At 37.8% G+C, this 21,173-nt stretch overlaps 1 protein-coding gene across 1 annotated transcript in view; it reads left to right on the forward strand.

Annotated features, from left to right (window-relative positions):
- Window positions 1–21,173, forward strand: part of smyd3 (SET and MYND domain containing 3) — a 345,837-nt gene that overhangs the window by 286,669 nt on the left and 37,995 nt on the right. Inside the window, exon 8 of the mRNA XM_088626174.1 lies at window positions 2,326–2,436. Within this exon, the coding sequence (XP_088482300.1) occupies window positions 2,326–2,436 (111 nt within the window). The remainder of the gene's footprint in view (window positions 1–2,325; window positions 2,437–21,173) is intronic.

The raw sequence follows: 21,173 nt of genomic DNA on the forward strand, positions 1-21,173 counted from the left end.
CATGTCAGTATCTGACTCTAAACAGGTTTTCCCCAAGCAGTAGTGCACAACTTCTTTGTAGAGTGGGAACAGTCGGGCAGGGCACTCTCAGATCTCTGAGAGATGGAAACCACGGTGATATCCTGGGCTAACAGTGAGGGACTCGCACTGAGCCTCTGGCACACAGCTGGGTATGCTGTGATGTGTTAAAAGATGAATGGCTTGAAGGTTCGTGGGCAAGTGAAGTCAGCTTCAACCTGTGCTTCATTATTCTCCCTTTGAGTGGTTATAGTGTTTGTAGCAATGAGCTTAGACTTGAAAACTGTTGAGTTTATATTGAGTTGATACGATACAGTATGTTGAGTTTATATTGAATTCAGTGTACTGTATATAGAACAGAAAATTAAGAATTGAGAAATTGCTTCATCACTTTAATTAAGGCAGGGACTTTAGGGAGATCAGATTGCACAGTACAAGACTGCAGTGGAATGTAGCCAGGACACCAGTGTACATTCACAAAAGGACACTTTTTGTAAAGTTGTCAGGACCTTGGTTTCAGAATGACACATCCTACCGTACAGTACAGTATCTCTGGTCACTTTATTAAGGTGTTGGATTGTGAAATGTGGTCTAGGTGGGAGAATTCCACCTACTGCTCCACCAGTACTACTTACAAAAACAACCTAAAAAGCTTTATGAACCTTGTTAAAAATGTTAAGACTGCAGCATGACAGAAACAAGAACCTAAAGAACAAGCTCGTTATAATGACCTTTAGTGACAGTGCAGTACTTTAGACAGAGGATGATTTTCTTCACAGCATAATGAGAACATGTATCTGGGAAGATACACCAGTTTAAATAACTATTAAATTCAGTGCCTTGTTAGGTTTTACTGAAATAAAATGTACTCCTTAATTCTACATTATTTCACATTTCCATTTTATCTCCTTTCAAGATGGTGAAGAACGTGCAGCATGATGAAGCAGGCATTCTTGCTCTGTCATTTGTACTATATATAGTAAAATAACTGTATAACAACTTTCCTATATATTCTCCTAAAAGGCTTACTTTCTAAAATATTGGACATTGACTGTAAATGATGAAAATTAGTTTTACCAGAGCACTTTTCCTACATCTTAATAGTTCAAATGTTGGTAACCTAATCTGTCATTAGAATAATACTGTATATTATGATAATCTTTTCTGTTTGTGTGATTGAATTTATAATAATAATAACAACATCACTTTATTTACCCTTTACAATTTCTTGAATTAGGAATTGTCTTTTCGCATACCCCAGCTTGCTCTCCATGAGACAGACACACAGACAGGGAGAGAGCCTAGGGTCAGACCGCAGGGTCTACCATTGTAAGGTGCCCCTGGAGCAGTTGGGGTTAAGGGCCTTGCTCAGGAGCCCAACGGAGTAGGATTCCTCTGCCAGCTGCAGGATTTGAACCGGCAACCTTCTAGCCACAGGCGCAGATCCTTAGCCACAGCTCCGCCCCAAATTTAAGACCTTGTTTAGAATATTGTGTGGTGTTTTGGTCACATTGTAACAAATAGATATTGCTGCTCTGAAATCAGTCCAGACAGGTTTCTTTCCTAGTCTTAAAGGACTACCATTCACTGTCACATTTTTTAATCTTCACCCGAGATGACCACAGGGCAACCTGATTCATAGCGTATATTCAAACATGTCAAAGGCATTGACAAAGTCAGCCCAGTGGACCAACATTGAAACAAATCCAGAGGACACAAGTAGAAACTACTGTATGTGGAAGTGCATTCAAAACTGAGAACAAAGAGCACATCTTGGGGTCTGGAAGTGTGGTCTACCCAGCTTTGTTAAGTCAATACCTTGATTTATTTCATGAAACAGCTGTGTGAGATCTTTGGATCGATTAGCTACTACCAACTAAATGGTTTGGGTTGGATGGCCAAATGACCTCTTCTCATTCGTGACCTTGCTTACTGTGTATTCTTAAAATGTTTGTTATTGTTCATGCAGGTGGATGTCTATAGAATCAAGAAATGTTGATACAAGTCTTTTTCTTACCATGTGTTATTCTTAGAAATTGAATTTTCAATGTAATTCCTTTTCGCTCTCTACATCCACAAAAACAAAAGACCGTGGAGTGAAATTATGCCTTACACCATAAAACAGGCCATTAACTAGAGCTTGAGGCTTCTGCTGGTTGTAAGCGTGTGATTTCATTCTTGTTCACATACTGTAGTGCCGTGTTTAAAGAAAATGTGAAAGAACTCAATTTCCTGAGATAAAGGGGTTTAAACAATAAAAGTCCTTGTTATAGCTGCTTGCCCTAACGTCTTCCTCTCTTCTCCCAGCTCACTGTCAGCTATATTGATGTGCTGGTACCTGCCCAGGAGCGAAGAACCCAGCTCCAGAATCAGTACTGCTTTGTCTGTGAATGTCAGCAGTGTGACACAAGGAATAAGGTAAGGACAAACAGACTCCTCGCTGTGCAGCTCGTCTCTGCTACCTCGCACACTGATTGCTCAGACATGCCGTTTCTCCCTGATGCCACAGCAGGGCTGTCCATCAGATGTCTGTCGCCTCTTTCTAATTTCACAGTGCTGCTCTGGGACAAACCCCTCACAGTCTTCCTGCAGATCATCGGCTGTTATAATGCAGCATGTGATTGAACACCGAAAAGGCTAAGAGTGCCTTGCCCAGCCTTTGAATTGTTTTACAAAGTGGTGTGTGAATTTCTCAAAACATCTATCTGAGTTTTGAAGGCACAGCTGACACCAGAATGCAAAATCAAAAACAGACCATCGCAAATGAGGAAATAGTGCAAAACATTTTTTGTGATCAGGATGTGAAGAATGAATGTACTGTACCACTGTGCTTCATATTGACTTTGCATATTCCCTGTCATGGCTCTTACAGTATAATAATAATAATAATAATAATAATAATAATAATAATAATTGCTTACACTTATATAGCGCTTTTCTGGACACTCCACTCAAAGCGCTTTACATGTAATGGGGATCCCCTCCACCACCACCAATGTGCAGCATCCACCTGGATGATGCAACGGCAGCCATAGTGTGCCAGAACGCTCACCATTCATCAGCTATCAGTGGGAAGGAGAGCAGAGTAATGAAGCCAATTCATAGATGGGGATTATTAGGAGTCCATGATTGGTAAGAGCCAATAGGAAGTTTGGCCAGGACCCCAGGGTTACACCCCTCCTCTTTTCGAGAAATGCCCTGGGATTTTTAATGACCACAGAGAGTCAGGACCTCGGTTTTACGTCTGATCCGAAGGATGGTGCCTGTTTACAGTATAGTGTCCCCGTCACTATACTGGGGCATTACAGTAGGACCCACATGGACCGCAGGGTGAGCACCCCCTGCTGGCCCCACTAACACCTCTTCCAGCAGCAACCTTGGTTTTTCCCAGGAGGTCTCCCATCCAGGTACTGGTCAGTGGGTTGCCAGTTGTGAGTTGCAGGGTGATATGGCTGCTGGATATGTAGCGCTGCAAATTGGGAAGAATGTAAGAGTGGTAAAAACAGGCAATTTGTCATGTGATCACAACACTGAGTTGTGGCAAAGCAGGGACAACTTGAATGTGAAGCTTTCTTTTTAACCCTTTTAAACCCGCATAGACACAGAGGAAAGCATCCAACAACTTCCAATGTGGACTTAAATGACCTGTCTCATAACTTCTTCTTTCAAGCAAACCAGCACAGTACAGTACATTAAATCCCCAGTGCTACATCTTTATATTTTCTGAAGCAATACAATATTTCCAGTTTTGACTGTAATGTAATGATTCTTGTTACAACAGATTACACATGAACATTGCCACAGTATAAAGCATGTCCCATGAAAGCAATGAATGATGACTTCTACGATTTTACACTTTTTTTTTCACATGTAACATGGACTGCATGTGTTTTTACATGGCGTTGTTGTGACACGTGTGATACGTCCTGTGGAGAAAATTCACTCTGCCATGGTATCCAGCTGAAAATGTCAATCACAAAGGGATGAGGGAATCTGGAACAAGCTACCCAGCTGTTGAAACTCATACCCTGGCTTCTTTCAAGAATTGACTGAATGAGATCCTGCAGTCAATTTGCTGCTAAAAAGCAAATGTGTTCGTTGGGCCAAATGGGCTCCTCTAATTTGTAGCCTTTCTTGAATTTCCCTGAACGGGAATACATGAAGTATCTATACTTCCCAAAAAACCTTCTCATCAACCACCATAGAGATCTACACATTGTGTAAAATACCTCATGTTAGCTATTGACTGAGAATTCATAATGAATGACAGAAAGAGGCTAATGACTGGTTGTAAGAATCAATGTCAAACTAATGATAGTTAAATGTGCGGTAGTTTGATTTATTTTATCATTACGTTTAGAAGGGGGCTGTTTTTAAATACCTTTCAATGTCCTCAGGGATAAACAATGATTTATCAGTATGTTTCTTCTGTGTCTTAACTGCCTTCATAAGATGGTGAGCAATCAATACAATTCCAATTGTGTCAATCAGGAGTGACATTTTGGTTCAAAGTTAAGAATACGTATTGGGATTATAGGGTAGAAAGGAAATCTAATGTCTCTTAATTTAGTTTGCTATTTAATAAAAGTTCTGTACATTCCTTGTAAATTGAATCAGAGAGCAGAACCGTGGCATTGACAAAAATGTAAACATTAAAACTGGTTTCCAATTATGAACATTCTAGCATCTTGGTTTGCTTTTACAAAAGTCTTGGGGTGCTTGCCTCTGTCACATCTTTGATGTCTTCAATTGTTTGACTGCAGTGACCTTTTTAAAAGTAGTGTATTGCACCATACACTCACAGTTGTAGTTGTTTCATACTGTATGTCAGGCGTCTTAGCTGTTAATATGTTATGATATCACTCTAGCACCCAAGCGAAGACTCTGTGCATGGCTTTTAAGGGTAGAGGATCTAGTAACCCTTTATCATAAGTCCTTCACAAATACTACACAACTCAACAGAACAAAATGCATAATTCCTTACAGCTACTTGTGCAAATGTCATTACTGGCACGTGATTATTTGCAACAGTTCATAACGAGACAGAATTTCGCCCAAAAGGCTAAGAGTAGAACTTCAGGTAGAGAGAAGTAAGGTGAAAATGATGGAAGACATCATTAAGGACTAGAGAACTGACAAGGGCCATTAACAATGGTCCTGGTATGTTTATGTGAAATTTGATTTTCTAATGGTTTTTCTGTACATTTTTATATCATATTGTGTAGTGTTTATGAAGGAGTTGTGTTTTTTTATACTCGTTGAAGTAAAGCGTTATCAAAGATCCCTTGTTTCTGTGCAGTGTATTCTGTGGTGATATATTTGGTGGGGTTAAACCTGAATGATTCTTTTAATTGTATTTATGTCACTTATTTTAGCCTTTTTCTGTTCAGAGTTATTTAAAATATTTACCAGTCCCTTTTAAAAAAAGCAGGTTCATCTGTGTCTATCAATCTCCATTTGACAATCTAAGTTGCAGTTATATCGCAAGCACCTATCAAGACTCATGGTTTGCTGAATAAACTAAGGATACCATTGCTGAAGCCCAGCCATTCTCACTATAAGGCTTAGTAGGACAGTTTCAATTAAGAATTTCAGCTATTAGAAATTTTATATCTGTCAATGTCAGAGAGTGACAAAGAGTTCTCACTCCTGGTAGGCTGTGAGTGCAATGATATACACACGCTAGTCATTTTGCAGTATGTTAACACAAATTGGTGTCCCCTTTTGCACTGAACTGTCCTGTGGAATCAGCACTCAGAAGTTGAATGTCTGGAATGTGACTTAGAAAGCTTACTCTTGTGATAAAGTTGTGATAATAAAGCTGCCCGATGTATTTGCTTTTCTCAGAATATTCTGGCAGAATGGTGTGATAATAGCATTAAATTTACCCTGTTCTTGTAAATACAGTATATTATAAGAAGAATAATAACTGACTTCTAAGACTTAACTAATAGAAAGTATTTAGACTTTTGCTCCCGAAAAATAACTTTTAAACAGTATACTATAGTTATAAACTTTATATTTTATTTGTAATTGACTTTTCTGCTGCTAGGTTCCCTATACAAGATTGCATTTTGCCTTGTTTTATTTTCTTCATGTTACTTCATTGCTTATGTATGTTCTGCAAAGTTGTCAACTGGTATTAGTTTAATATCCTGAGGATTAACCTTAATGACATGTTTATCATAACAGTTCTCACCCTTCTTCTCTTCAACAGCTGATTGAAAATATTTATGTGTAAATGGAATAACATCTTGAACCTCTTTATAGAGTGTTGTGGAGTCAACACCACATAACATTTGCAATAATTATGGTCTATTTAAGAAAATGATGGTCTATTTAACAAGACCAAATTAAAGTGACCAGGAAAAGCATGTATTCTGTTTACCACAATCCTGGTACAGTACACTCAGGCCTGGTGGAAGATCTTCCAGAGTAGATTTACACAACCTTCCCAGCAGAGTATAATCAGTTCAGGCCCATATTTCTAAATGTCTGCAGCCAGGATACACACTGTTATAGTCACATTGATGCAAAGTACAGTAAATGGCAAATTGATTTCAAATGAGAACAGCTGCAGGCTGCCTTATAGGAAGTTGGAGTGCAAGCAGTATGTTTTTCTCAAATCCTGGAGGGCCTAATGTCTTCTGTTTTTTTGTGTGTATTCAGATTCAGTTACATACTTGATATTTTACCTGTAGAGTGCTGAAGTGTTTTAAGCATTAATTATACCTTTAATGGAGTGAATGTTTTGCGTAATTATTTTGACCAGTGATAGTAATACAATATAGTGTAGATCTGTGATTGTTGCCATGACATACAGTATCATATAATGTATGTTCTGAATTAGAGAAAGTACAGACTTTTGCAAATACTGTATAAGCAAGAAAGACACCAGAGGCCAAAACCATCATTAGACTTGGTTCAAACATTCCAATCATATAAGGAGATCAAATAGTCCCTTTTTAAATTATTTTAACTTACAAACTGCAGCTATTTGCACTTCCCCTTCAGATTTAAATAAGTATTAAAATCATTTTCAGCTTTGTCTTTTTACTATAATTCTGTTGTTCCTGCCTTGGCTATTCTGTTCATAGGTTCAGGAGTCAAAACATGAATTTCACTCTTTTTCTGTATTTTTCATTGTGGAATTAGTTTCTAATTGTTCTTTTGTAACCTGCGTTCTAACACAGCAGCTCTTTGTTCTAATCTCTGCTCTGCTCATCTACTGAATTCAACTGCCACTTTGAAGCAAGGAATGTCACTAAGGTCCTAGTCAAATTTTTTAAAGATTTACAAAATGTTATCATCTCAGTGCAGTTCATTGGATTTGGCAGTACTGTATTAGCTAATTATCTCCTACATTGTATAAAACATTGTATTTGCAATGTGCAGCTGTAGTAAAACATTGTAGTAAGATACTGTTTTAAACTATGTTTAATTCTACACTGAAAAGTAAAAGGAAAGTAGAAAAAAATAGTTAGCTGTGTTATGATGTGTCTTAACTGAGTATAAAAGCTTTTATACCCTCAATATCAATTTGTTTTGTTTTCAAATTGACATACTGTACCTTAGGTTATACACATTGACAGTACCTCTTTGAATTGCTTTCTAGCCAGACCTGCTGTAAATTTGCAAGGACAGGATCCTTGTTGCAGGACAAATGAAAGAATGCTTTCTTTGTAGAGCTACAGTACTGTACTATATAACAAATTAGCTGTGGCTCTGTCACGGAGGTCTTTGAAAGCAGACCTGGAACATGTGACTGTTGAGGCGCCTGTACAGTAGGTATGCTGACAGTGTCAGATACAGTATTCTCCATTGTTAAAGCTAGCTGAGGTGCCTATTGAGAGGGTGCTCAGAAAAGCTGCAAATCACATACACGTTTCTAAAGCTACTGTACACATTAATGTCGCAACTAAATATCTGTGGTAAACACACTAACTCACAGAAATGCTTTACTTAATGAATATGGATATTGTTTTTCATTTCTGCTTCTCTGGTGTATTTGGTTATTTTACTTTATTTACAAAAGATTTATTTTATAATCAAGATGCAGTTAAAGTGACCAGGAAAAAATGTATTCTATTTACCAAAAGCCTTGGTACAGTACACCCAGGCTTAGCACAGGGCCTTCCAAAGCAGACTGGCAAAATCTTCCCAGCTGCAATTTTTTCACTGGTAGATGCTGAAAAATCTCAATATGTTCCTGATACATTAAGTACTGTATTAAGAATTTAACTGATTTATGAATGACCCAAACAGTGACAGATGCATACACTGTAGTATTCTTTTCTTGTTCAGTACCAACATCCATCTAATTAGCTACAGTAAGAGAGAATTATATGTATTAATTCTGTAATTGACTGCAATTCATGGTGTTGCCCTTATACAGTAGCAGTTAGTTATATTCAAAATTCACAGAGAATCTCATGTAAGCAGCCAACTAAAAATATTTATCAATAAAGTTCGTTCAGTCTTGCTTTCATTATTATGAGACTACATAATATTATGCGATATTGCAATTTGCAGTAGAATAAACTCTAACTCATGCAAATTTGTTTTACAGAATTATGACGTGTAGCTGATAACTTTGCCCATTTTTAAAATGCAAACCAGGAAGACTGTAAGTGAGATTTTTGAGGTTGTCTTAGATGAGATGCAGAGATGGGATAAAGAGAACATTTTGCAGTTGTTCAAGGACGGACGGACGGGGGGGCGGGGGGGTTGATGGTGGAACTATTTAAGATGGCACAGTTGTTCATTGTTATCTGTGGTGGCTATTGCTGAGACATGTGTACTTGCATTTCTGCTGCGGGTTCTATGATGTCGAGTGAAAACTCAGGTGTGTGGTCAATCTCTAATTTACAAGGGGCACTATAACCTAGTCATTTCAGGACAGATTTTGGGCTTGGTAAAAGGGCTGACAGAATGGGGTTTTGTCAGACTGCTGAGAGAAGAAAACCAAATGCTTTTAGGTTACCTGCTGTGAGAATTGCTATAAGAGGCACAGAGTGATGGCTAAGAGCTAGAATCCTGCTGCTGCACAGTTTTATTTTGTTCACAGTTTGAGCCTTAGGTAAAATTTTGGAAGTCATGTGGTTTACTCTCCAGATAACATACCTCCTTTTTGTCTCAGAAACTGTAATTGTGATGTTCTGGTTCTTAGTCAACACAGAATACTGCAAAGAAGAAGTGAAAACATACTGAAGGTAAATAAGACTATACAGTAAATGTGAAATATCTGTAGCTCAGTTAATGCTTTGCTGCATTTATTCAAATGGATAATTGATTTCTGAAAATATGACATTTCATAATTTGCTTGATAATTTCTAATTATACTGTATTAGGCATGTTTTCCTCAACTTGAGTATATTGTTGATTATTTGATTGAAAAAACCTACAGTAGTACAGTATATAATATGAAACTGTCTAGGCATATAGAGATTTGTGTTTGTCAGTCTATCACGCCATTCCTCTGACCACTACCACCAAAAAATAATAACTCTTTCTAAAGCATCTGTTTGCACAATTCCCATTGTGTGTAATAGTCACTTGTCAAAAACTGCAGTATTTTACTTTCACTGATTGTCAACCCATGTAACCGTTTTCTTGATTGCTTTTCACTTTCGAAAACATGAGCACTAGTTGTAAATTCCAATTGGAAATTAATATGTAGTTGTGTTTAACAAGGACGTCTCACATCACATAATTGTAATGATGACAATTGATAGATTGATATTTAATTAGTAAATTGAATTGGCAGAAGCATTATTTATACAGTATCCTTTCTTTGAGGTAAGAGCACACAATCAGATCCCTTTTCCCAACTTTGCCTTTTTTGTCCAAAAGTAATATAAAAAGTTCTTCTCACATCATTTTATTTCAAGACCGCGGCTTTCCAGCACACCAAACCTTTTTAATGCTGTTCACTGTGTTGCTTAACATTAATCACTATTGTTCCATACAGTACTGTGTCTTAATTTAATGTTTGATTAATTGAGTATCTAACAATGCTCATTTTTCAATGAAGTACATTATAACACAATACATTTGTATTTAGTAAAGGAATTAAATTGACAGTACACTGTTTTAAAATTCAATTTAACAGCTCAAATGCCTTTTAACACTTTTTCCCCACAGAAAATAACACATTACTACGTAATCAAATCTGTCGCTGTCATTAAAATCTCCAGACATTTTTACACTTTTACATTTAATGTAATGATTTACTGTATTTATTATTCCTTTTTTCTTACTAAAAGCAACACATCAGTTGAAAGTTGTGTGTGAGTTCTGTAGTCAAAGATCAACCCTTTGAAATCAGAAGACTTCTAATATTTTGTTCATGTTAGATAAATCTGTCTTTGCTTGTGGTCCCTAAACTTTTCTGGCTACACATAATTTTGTTTAGATGCTTGAATATTTCACGATGTTTGTGTAAATAACCAATGGCATGTACTATTACAGCACATTGATATTAGACACCCTGCAAAATACAGGTTTGCTAAAATAAATGTTTTCTTTGCAGAGCTTTTGCATTTTGTTGACTAGTGCTGAGCATGCCCCAATAAGCCTTAGTGGTTCTGACAGACTATGATGTGTTTCAATGCTCTTTTATAAGTTAACTGTACTTAGTCTTAGCTGGGCACGGCAGAGGCCTTAGAGTGAGAAATTGCTCGACAAAGAATCACACACACCGAAAAGGTATTTTTAAATTTTGAGATTGTTTTGAAATTACGTCTTTACGAAGCTTTTAAACTCTTTTATAATAAGATAAGATCACTTTATTGGTCATATACAATTTCTTGTATTAGGTAGTTGTCTTTTTTGCATACCCCAACTTGGTCTTCATGAGACACACAGACAGGGAGAGAAGCTTGGGGTCAGAGCGCAGGGTCAGCCATTTACATGGCGCCCCTGGAGCAGTTGGGGTTAAGGGCTTTGTCAGGGGCCAAACGGAGTAGGATTCCTCTGCCGGCCGCGGGATTCAAACTGGCAACCTTCCAGTCACAGGTGCAGATCCCTAGCCACAGAGCCACCACCCCGCCCCACCAACAAGACTCACCAGGAGTCCATCTGGTTTCTGGACTTTAGAAGTGTCCAGTGGTTCAGCCCGCAGAGCCACCAGGCCGACCAACAGTACCAAAAATACCAACAGTTTGAACTATTGCTTGTTTACAGTAAGAATCAAAACCAGGAAAAAAAAACAAAAGCAGTGCAGTGCAGTAGATTTATAATTTTTCAGGTGTCAGAGAAGACATTCTTAAATTAATATCCAGTTAAAGCTTCATGTCTGTGAAGCTGCTATATGAGAACAGGTGGATGCTGCACATTGGTGGTGGTGGAGGGGAGTCCCCATTACCTGTAAAGCACTTTGAGTGGAGTGTCCAGAAAAAGCGCTATATAAGTGTAAGCAATTATTATTATTATTATTATTATTATTATTATTATTATTATTATTAACAGAACATTTCCCTCCAGTTGTTGTTGCTGGTGTATCTGGTAACAGAATGGTTAACTGAGCCAGGCTTTATCAAATGCAGGGGGAGGTCTGACAACAAGGTGTCATAAATCAGCAGCCTGCACATCATGGCACTTATCATTTCAAAGGCAGGGGAAAAGAAAAAAATTCCACAGCCTTGGGCACGCTACCTTCACTGAAACCCATAATGAAGTATTAAAGAGAAGAGACACATGCTCATGTGCTGCGGCAGACATCTGCTGTTAAACTGAAGCTTCCTAGTTGGCCACTGGTAAAAAGGGCAGGAGGAGATCATTGCTTTTTCAGGGGCTTACTGTTCCAGGCACTGGTGTTGGAACATGAGCCTCAGCTTTGGTTGAGCATGACAGAGGCTATTAGTAAGCGGTGTGCTGAGTTTCAGGTGATATTTCCTGCATAGGAAATGTACTTTGCCCTTTTTACTCCACTTATTATAAACTGTAGGGAATCTAATTAAGTCTTGCTACTCTGGCCTTTGGTACTGTATACGGTCCTTTTAGTGACAAGCTGGCGAGGTCTCACTAATTGGAATGTGTAGAGCAGCTTCTTCTGATACAGATTCCAGTGCTCAAGGCTTTTCTGAATTTTCTACTTTCGAGTTTCTGATGAAGATTTTATTCTGGGACCTTGTTTTTTTTTGGTCTTCCAGACTTTTTTATTGTTAAACTGATTGTTATGCTGATGAGCCACTGGATCTGATCATTTGCGTTCTGATGATCCGTCTTCACTGGGGTCCTTTTCCCCATGGGCACCGCCGCCTGCTCTTCGCTTCGCTGTGGCAGCAGCCCAGTTGCTGGTGATTCACTCCTGCAGGATTGTGGTGCTCAGCCAGGGGTCTCAGCTGCCTCCTTGGCTGGAGATCTCCCACAGGGGCTCAGGCTGCGTGGCTGTCCTCCCACTACCTGACTCTTGTGAGGTCCTAACTAACCTAATTTAGGATGATTTAGAAACATTCGGAAAGGCTTCGTGTAGATTCAGGCCTTCAAAAACAGTTAAAGCAGTCCAATGCGCAGGGTGTGCCTTTTCCTTAAAAAGGGAAGAGATACTGTACCTCAGCTGAAATAAGAGCAAACACACTGCCAGCACATTCCCTGAACACTACAGCACAGATTCTCAACTCCAGATTCTATATAAGAATATCATTTATTAAGTTCGGAATAAACCTAAATGTTTTTTAAAAATCCCAGTTTTATTCTGCTGCGGTCTTCGTATGCCAGAGCAGAATGGGGCTTTCACAAAGGAACAAACATACTGACTCCCCCCACTCTGCAGTCCCAAGAATGAAACCCCCCATGTCGTCTTGGCAGCATATTCTCTAGTACTGTGTTGAATGAAGCAACTCCAACCCCAATGGCCACAGAGCCCATCACCTCAACACATACAGATAACAGAGGAACACTTTTACTGCCGTCACATCCCTTTTGTTACTGCTCATCGATGTTCCTTTAAGATTACTCCATACTAAGCTGTCAGAAAGAGGCTTGGGATTTAACATAACCTCTGTGCCACTTTATGTGGCATTTCTTATGTGTTCACAAAAAACGCAGATAAGTCTCTCCCCAAGCAGGCCTTGGAATGTGTCTTGCAAAGCAAAGGAAATTTGTGTTAATTGTATGCCCCAAAGCACATACCGTAGTCATGCACACTGTGAATGCGGAAATGCAACTCCAGGCTCCAACATAAAAATAGCAGCCCAGAGGACACATCTCCAGTGCCAAATACCTTCTGACATCTCAAAGGGGGGTGTTTTAAAGATTAAAATGAACACCAGAACAATAAAATATAATTTTGCAGGCATGTTATATCTTTGCAGGAATGCTGTATGTGAAGGGATGTTCTGTAAAATGCTTTATTTTTCAAAGCCTCAAAACTTACTACAAACAAATAACAATGGTTTGGGTCTGGTCTGCTATGCACAAAACACATAAAATGAAACTGAATGTAAAAAATACAGATTAAGTGAAGCTGTCCACATTGTTCTCAGAGTTTTTACACTTTGAGCAAAATTGAATGTCCCATGAGCTCAAAACGTCGATGCTATGAGCATCTTGAGGGTTAACTTATTAAATTGGATGTGCCCAAAAAGTACAAAACATTACAGAAAAGTTTTATTTACTTGTTACCTAAAGTATCTTTATTTTGCAATCGAATAGCATCACCTGTTCTTCCATATCACAAGAACTGTATTTGCTAAGAAAAAAATATTTATTGCAGTAATGTTAGCTTTGGCCCTACAATTAGTGCAGGATATTGTGCAGCATCATAAAAATATTCGAAGAGCAACTTTTGAACACAACAAAATATTTACAGTATATAGAATGAAACACTAATTAAGTGTTTATAGACATGTAAAGAATTGTGAAGAAATGTGCAATCCACTTGCATAGCATTTTTTATTCAGCTGGTTATCTACAATAGTTGTGTCTCTGAGGTATAACCTGTTCTGTTGTTTAAATAACACAAGCTCTTCAGCTCCTTTGCCATGTCATTTTATGTTGTCAACAATAGCATGGATACCAACAAAACTGCATATCCAGACAACATGGGTGTCCTTCAAAAACATGGCTAGTGTAGATTAGTTTCCAGACAAGTTATTTTTGTAAAGTAATAGTAATTGTTGGCATATTAATCAGCAATGTCCCTCTATTTCTTTTCCCTTTTCAAGTGGCTGTAGACTTGTGGATTTTATCTTCATGAGCTGGCCCAAGTGATTGACCTTGAAGCTGTTGTGCGATTTGGTCTTGATGTGATTCATTGAATTCAAACTGCGACCACAGTCTGCACTGATGCTTTCTCCTTAACCACGTACAGTATTTGAATCCTGTGTGTTGCTGGTACTGTCTACAGTATGTGCTCAATTACTGACTCTTCAGTTTGCTTCACAACTGCTAGAAAAATCATAATCCTGAGTAGCTGCAATGTCAAAAGCAGAACACTCATTGAACTAAATTTTGGGAAATAAGCATCTAGATGGTCACCAACTGATATTGCCTGAAATGGCATTGTCACTAGTTTCTAACTGCTTTCACACAGTTGCTCCAGTGATCATCTTCCCCAATGAATAGAAAGTAGAAAGTGCTGTGATAATGACTCCAGAAAAGTAAGTAACTCTGTATGTAATAGTAATTAACGTGGACATACTGTACGACTGCATGCTAGTTTGCCAATTTTCATTACAGAAGCAACTCAGCACAATGATTGTATGATGAAGGTGAAGCTGTTACCTCCTAAATAGTTACGTGGCCTAGAATGTTTTGTGAACAGGTACTTCAAGGTGACGACCAGGCTTATGTGCTCACCTGAGAGGAAGCACAGGTTATATTTGAAATCCCTACATAGCAAATAAATTAAATGTCCTCACCATGTCAGGAAAATGTGTCTCTTAAAGCACACAGAACCTCCTAATGACAGGAGTCTTATCTGTGGGGTTGATCTTGTTATCTCTTATACTGTTAGGCTGCACTGATTATGAAGTGGAAATCTCTCTCAGAATGCTTGAGAGTGGTACTTCACTGACTACTACACAGGAAATAAATGAAAAGGTAACAACTGTTACACCTTAGTTAATTAAATTTGCAGTAAGATCAATTTGTTTCCTTTTTCCACATTAAACATTGTAAGGCAATCGATGTGTATTTGACTAAATGAATGCAACTCAGTTACATTATAAGTTACTCCTCTATACGTTGTGTCACATTTACGTCGTTGATGAAATGAAGATCTAGGACAAAATCTAAAGTTAAAAATCCTTCTTCTTGTAGATAATGCTTTTGTACTTAGATTAACACAACATTTAAATGCAAGAAACTTTGTTTGGGAAAAAAAAATCTAAGATGAAACATGGGATTGAATTTATTGGTTTCAATGAAACAATAAATCAAAATTTGTCACCAAAATGAGTTGGTGACTATCTTCTGTATACATATTTATTGTTTTTCTGGGTTATACAGAAGGTACATTAAATGTTTATACTGTATACTGTATATACCTGTGTCTGAACTGTATTGGGAATACAGTTGGAAAACATCTGGATCTGATTACATTAATTCTTTTAGATGTTAATTCTCAACAAGTTACATTATTTAGAAACATGTCCAAGACTTACAATAGGACCCTCTGTACTGTATTTGGTTAACTGCAAGACAAACATACACTCAATCTATTTTATGGTGTCTAACTCCACTCTGTTCCAAATTATTTTAATGGGAAAAGCCTCCCACTAAGTCACATGGGCAAAGTGTACACTCTTATACACACAGGGGTCATTGTGTTGCAAGCAAAAAAACAAACTGAAAGAAGCATCATTCTCTAAGAATATGCAAAATAACATATTCTAATAAAATAAATTATTTCAATTTACTTTTGCTTATTTAGCTAAGTTGTTATTTATTATACATTATTTGTATTTTACTGGCCACTAATGGGATGCACAATATCTTAAAGATATCAAGATGTTGTAGATTTCCCAGTTTGCTTACACTAAAGTAACCATCCGTCCATTTTCTAAACCACTTTTATCCAGTACAGGGTCTGAGGGATGCTGGAGCCTAACCAGTCAAGGAACAGGTGCAATGAGAGATACAATCTGGTGGGAATGCCAGTTCATCACACACACACAGGCAAAGGTCCATGAATGGGATACCTGTTAAATGGTTGGGTGGAAGATAGCAGAGACGTTCACACTCAAGTTTAAATAATTAATTGTATTTCTAGTAGGATTCATTCAGTGATCAGCGTGTTCTCTCTCTCTCGCTGTCCACAAGCAGTCACTACACTGGGAAACCTGTGATGGACATCAGTTTAAGAGACCTCAAGGCTTGTGTTCCAGTAAAGATTAACATTATAGGTTCAGGATCATAGCAACACAATTTATCCTTCACTTTCACAAAAAGGCATAGTTATTTTATTTTATTTTTTAAATTGTATGTTTCGGTTGCCGAATTTAACAACTGAGCAAAACAGTCTGCTTCACCATGTGTTTTTAAAAATAAAATCAGACTTTGAGAAACAGCTTGGTATAAGCTTTCCTACTGAGGAACGTGTTGCATCACTGCCTCTGCTGCTTTAGCTCTGAACACAAGAGCAAATAACAGAGCAAAGCATGTCTAATAGGACCACCACTGGCCTTGAAAAGCAAAACAACAAAAACTTTATTTTCTAACTTAATGGAACAAAGTAAATACATGTTTGTGGTTTGGTTTGGGTTGGGCGAGCAGTTTCTCTAGGCTGGTGGTCTTTAGAACAAGCCACTGAGGACTGTTTTCCCTGTAATTGCAAGTTAATATACTGTATTATTACCACAAACAAATGGTTATTGCAGTGAACCATGGAGTGCTACTTGCTTTGAAAAAACAACATTTTGGAGTAGAAATGTTGCAGTGCCTTATATTTTAGAACACCAGTGTTTCACACACTTAAATAGTGTTATTTGCAAAGAATGGCAATTTGTGTTATTACTGTTATTTTGTACCTTAATTGCAAAGAGCAGCTTAACTGCCCATGATACATACATATGATATATAAAATACAAAGAAAAAAAAACTCTGTTGCACTCAAAGTACAGTGTAATTGGCAGTGTTTACTTGGCCAAACTAATTTTATTGCAATGGCAATGGCAGAAATGTGGCATCATACTAATGCAAATATAAATTCCAATCTATAATAATGATAGGAGAGGATATATCAATGTCAGCTCCTGCCTAATAAGATAAGAAAGGATAAGTCTTGCTGTCATGCTGAGACCTACGAGTGTTGCTATACTGATTCGGATATAGGATTTATATGATACTTGCTTGGTTTATGCTACCTAAGCATATTTTGTGCTTGTGAAACCTATTTATACTATATATACTATATGAGACATGCATAGAAATGTACATTAGGAACACTGTATAAGAAATCAATCAGTGCACAACTAAAGTGCCCCTTGCTTTTTTTTCTTGCTTTGGCACAACATTTATGGTAAAGACTAATGTGTCTTTATGCCATGGAAAAACGATCTTGACCGTTCTCATCAGATCAGTACAATTCCGCTTAATGTGACGTTCGAGCTATTGTTGACATGAGAATGTCTTTGACCTTGCCCTGAAAGCGTTTTTCCTTTGACATGATACCGTATGTGATACTTGAGTGCTCCATCACCAGGTTGACTGTGAAGCCAACTATTGGGAGCATGTTAAATCCAAGTAAAGTTAGTTATTTATAGTTAACTTTATTGTTGTTTGGAGGCTTTCTGATTCTTTTCTGCAACATTTAAAGGGAACCACAGTCCCAGTTTCTCAGACAAAATATATAAACTGACGGTATCACAGAATTTTGCAAATTCCGAATTAAGCACAAAATCGTTAACTTTGTGAAATTACTATATGTTCACCTTGTGCTGGCAAACTGATGGTCTCACCATGGGCAAGAACGAGAGATTTCATGAATTGCGATTTGAAGTGGCCCTTCCTGCTCACTAGGATTAAAAGACATACTGTAGTCACAAGCCTGCTTGTTTACAATGTAATAGGGTCTCTTCACCTACACAGTTTTGTTGCCTCTGAATCATACAGTGACGGAAATATGGTGCTATGCATACTTGGAAATTTTCAGATGTAAATTGTAGGTTTTACACGTTACTGTGGACAGGGTAATGTTTCCTTCTTGTTGACAGTAAGTTTGCAATATAACAAATTGTATTAATAACATACAGGTATGTGATATCAAACACTGCTGCCACCATTCTGTAGCTATTTGATATTTTAAATAAATCTGTATTATTGCAGTATGGCTTGGGTTAGCTATTTTTAAAGTAAATGGCTTATTCACAGAATCGCCTTAGCTTGAAAATGATATCCATGATAGTTTGTTACTATAAGATAATTATGATGATTAATAGGGACATTAACCCAATATATGGCTTTGGTTTGTAGAAGTAAACTATGTGTTAGAATATCTTTCCACACTGATATGTTTTTCAGCGTTGACAGTATGATGCAATATGTACTGCAATTGAGTCTTTTTCTTACCTATGTAAGAACCTGATTGTGTTCTTTATCACATTTCATATTCCTTATTTTCCATCTATCATTCACAATGCCAAACATTTTTTCTCTCTTACTGTAATATCAAAAGAAAGATTCTAAAACACTACCTCATAATGCTGTAATGTTATTTAATCTCTCCTGTGACTGTATAAATCACGGAAATGCCTACTCAAATAGAATAATAATCGTTGTTATTGTAATCGGTAATGATTGTTTATATTTCTATAATTTTCCCTGCTTAGAGCCCTCAGAATGGTGATGTGTCAGAGAAGACTGTGGAGACTATGGATATAATGCTTCTCGTGTGTACTTTCTGTAGAAAAAGAAAGCAGTATGTCACAGCGAGACAAAGAGACGCTACCACAAACTGCTGCAGAGTAAACAGGCGCATTTAATTATCATTTTAAATCTACTCTCCTCACATCAACAGCGAAACAGGGAAATTCCCTGTGTCTCCTTCTAGAGTAACTTGTAAAGTCCTAATGACATTTAGATTTTACCTCTGGTGGAAAAGGGATCTTTCTGCAATTCAGGCTCCAATCCTGGGTTGCACAGAGGCTGTGTACTTCATCAGGGTAATTAAAATATAGCAATTTATACAGGGAGGGGGAGCAGACAATGTTAGTAGGGGCAAAATCAAGGGGAATAAAGTTATTTGGTATGACTGTGCATGTTAATGAATTCTCAAAACGAATTTGTATCTTAAACATACATTATATTAACTGGTTACATTGTTAAAAAATCTAATCTACTGTCAGTTTTCTTTCTATCTCATCTGATATCACAACAGACATTTTGACTGTCAAGGTCTGTGATAAACAATTACCTCTTGCAGATCATTGCTAAAATTATATTCTGCTCATATTTTAGCTGTTTGTTTTTTTTAAACTAGAGGCTGGGATGATTATGTGAACTATAGTAACTGTATCTTTCTTGTTGATTCCCTTTTCACTCATGCTTCAGGGTTTGTTAATGGCCAGCCATTTCCGAGACCTCTATTGTGATCCTATATGGTATGCAAAGAAATCTTTTGACAGTGTCAGACAGCAGCGGGATTTGAAAAGAACGTTATCACTTCCTTGAAATGAAAATCATTTCATATTTCTGAGACTTTACATTGAGGACATTAAAAGGCTAAAGAGGTACCCGAAGGAGCTCATGCAATGATAAATGGAACTGCTCTTGTCTGATCGTAAATGAATCATTTGAGCAGCACCCCACTGATTTTCTTATGCTTTCTTCCCGGCACATAGGAAACAACATGGCTCTCTAAGTATATGTGATTTCCTGTCTTTCAGGGTGGTGGAATGAATTAATTAGCCTATAGTGAGGGATGCAATTATCACGGTGGCCTCAGTCATTATTCAGTAGTTACGCAGGGGAATTGGTGGGTGGACTGATGTCATGTGTCAGACCTTCAACCCTTTAATGTGGCCAAACGCAGAAACCGTGTGACACAGATGATGAATGATGCTGGGCTGACTAATATAAGAGTATTTCATACTTTAAAATTACAACACAAAGACTCTGTGGTTTGAAATTCAATGCTAATTTAGATCAAATCTAGGCCTAAACATACTGTATCTAAATATATTTGTACTCAATCAAGCCTTAGCTCATCCCAGTTTCTGTACTGTACCAGTAAGAAGGCTTACAGCATTAAGTTTCTTCCTAATGGACAGACTGTACTGTAGCAAACAGGGTGAACTACCTTGCTGAATGGTACATCAACGGAGGGCGGAGCAGTGGCACTGTGGCTCTGTGGCTAAGGATCTGCGCCTGTGGCTGGAAGGTTGCCGGTTCAAACCCCGTGGCCAACCGAGGAATCCATTGGGCCCCTGAGCAAGGCCCTTAACCCCAACTGCTCCAGGGGCCCTGTATAAATGGCTGACCCTGCGCTCTGACCCCAGGCTTCTCTCTCCCCATCTGTGTGCCTGTGTGTCTCTTGGAGAGCAAACTGGGGTATGTGAATAGACAAAATTCCTAATGCAAGAAATTGTACTTGGCTAATAAAGTGATCTATCTATCAACAGTCTCCACATATGGGGCTTAAACCCACAATCTTCAAGCTAGGAGCCCAGAGCCCTAACCACTGGCCTGTGCTGCCCTGAAAATGGGAATTTAAGCATAGAACATATTTAACAAGAAAAATCATGCAATTAGTCTAACTGCAACACTGTAACAGTGCTTACACCTGGCTTTGCAACTAATTAATCATTGCATCAAATTAGATGGAAATCTATCCAATTAGGAAACATGGCAGCAAGCAGTCACTAATATAACTTTGATTTTTTTTTGTCCAAAGGCAAAAACATCTGAGCATGCAAAAGAAGACATTTTGTCATTGAGCACAAATAGAAATTTATAGAAACAGGCAAGTGAATTCTGTATTTATTCAGATAGGAATCTGCACAAGTAAAACATATTAATGTTTTACTTGAATATAATCTTGGAAGAGCACAACTGTAACCTTGAAATTATCACAATAAGAATGCCATTCATTAAACCATCATGAAATTGTTGATGGTTAAAAAGTAAAAGAAACTTCAGTAGAGACATGGCTCCTTGCATCATCTGTATGCTAATGTGCTGAATACAGCTGCCAGGAATCTTGATTGGATTTG

The sequence above is a fragment of the Lepisosteus platostomus genome, chromosome 3, assembly GCF_059453375.1.
Source record: "Lepisosteus platostomus isolate fLepPlt1 chromosome 3, fLepPlt1.hap1, whole genome shotgun sequence".
NCBI classification, from domain to species: domain Eukaryota; kingdom Metazoa; phylum Chordata; class Actinopteri; order Semionotiformes; family Lepisosteidae; genus Lepisosteus; species Lepisosteus platostomus.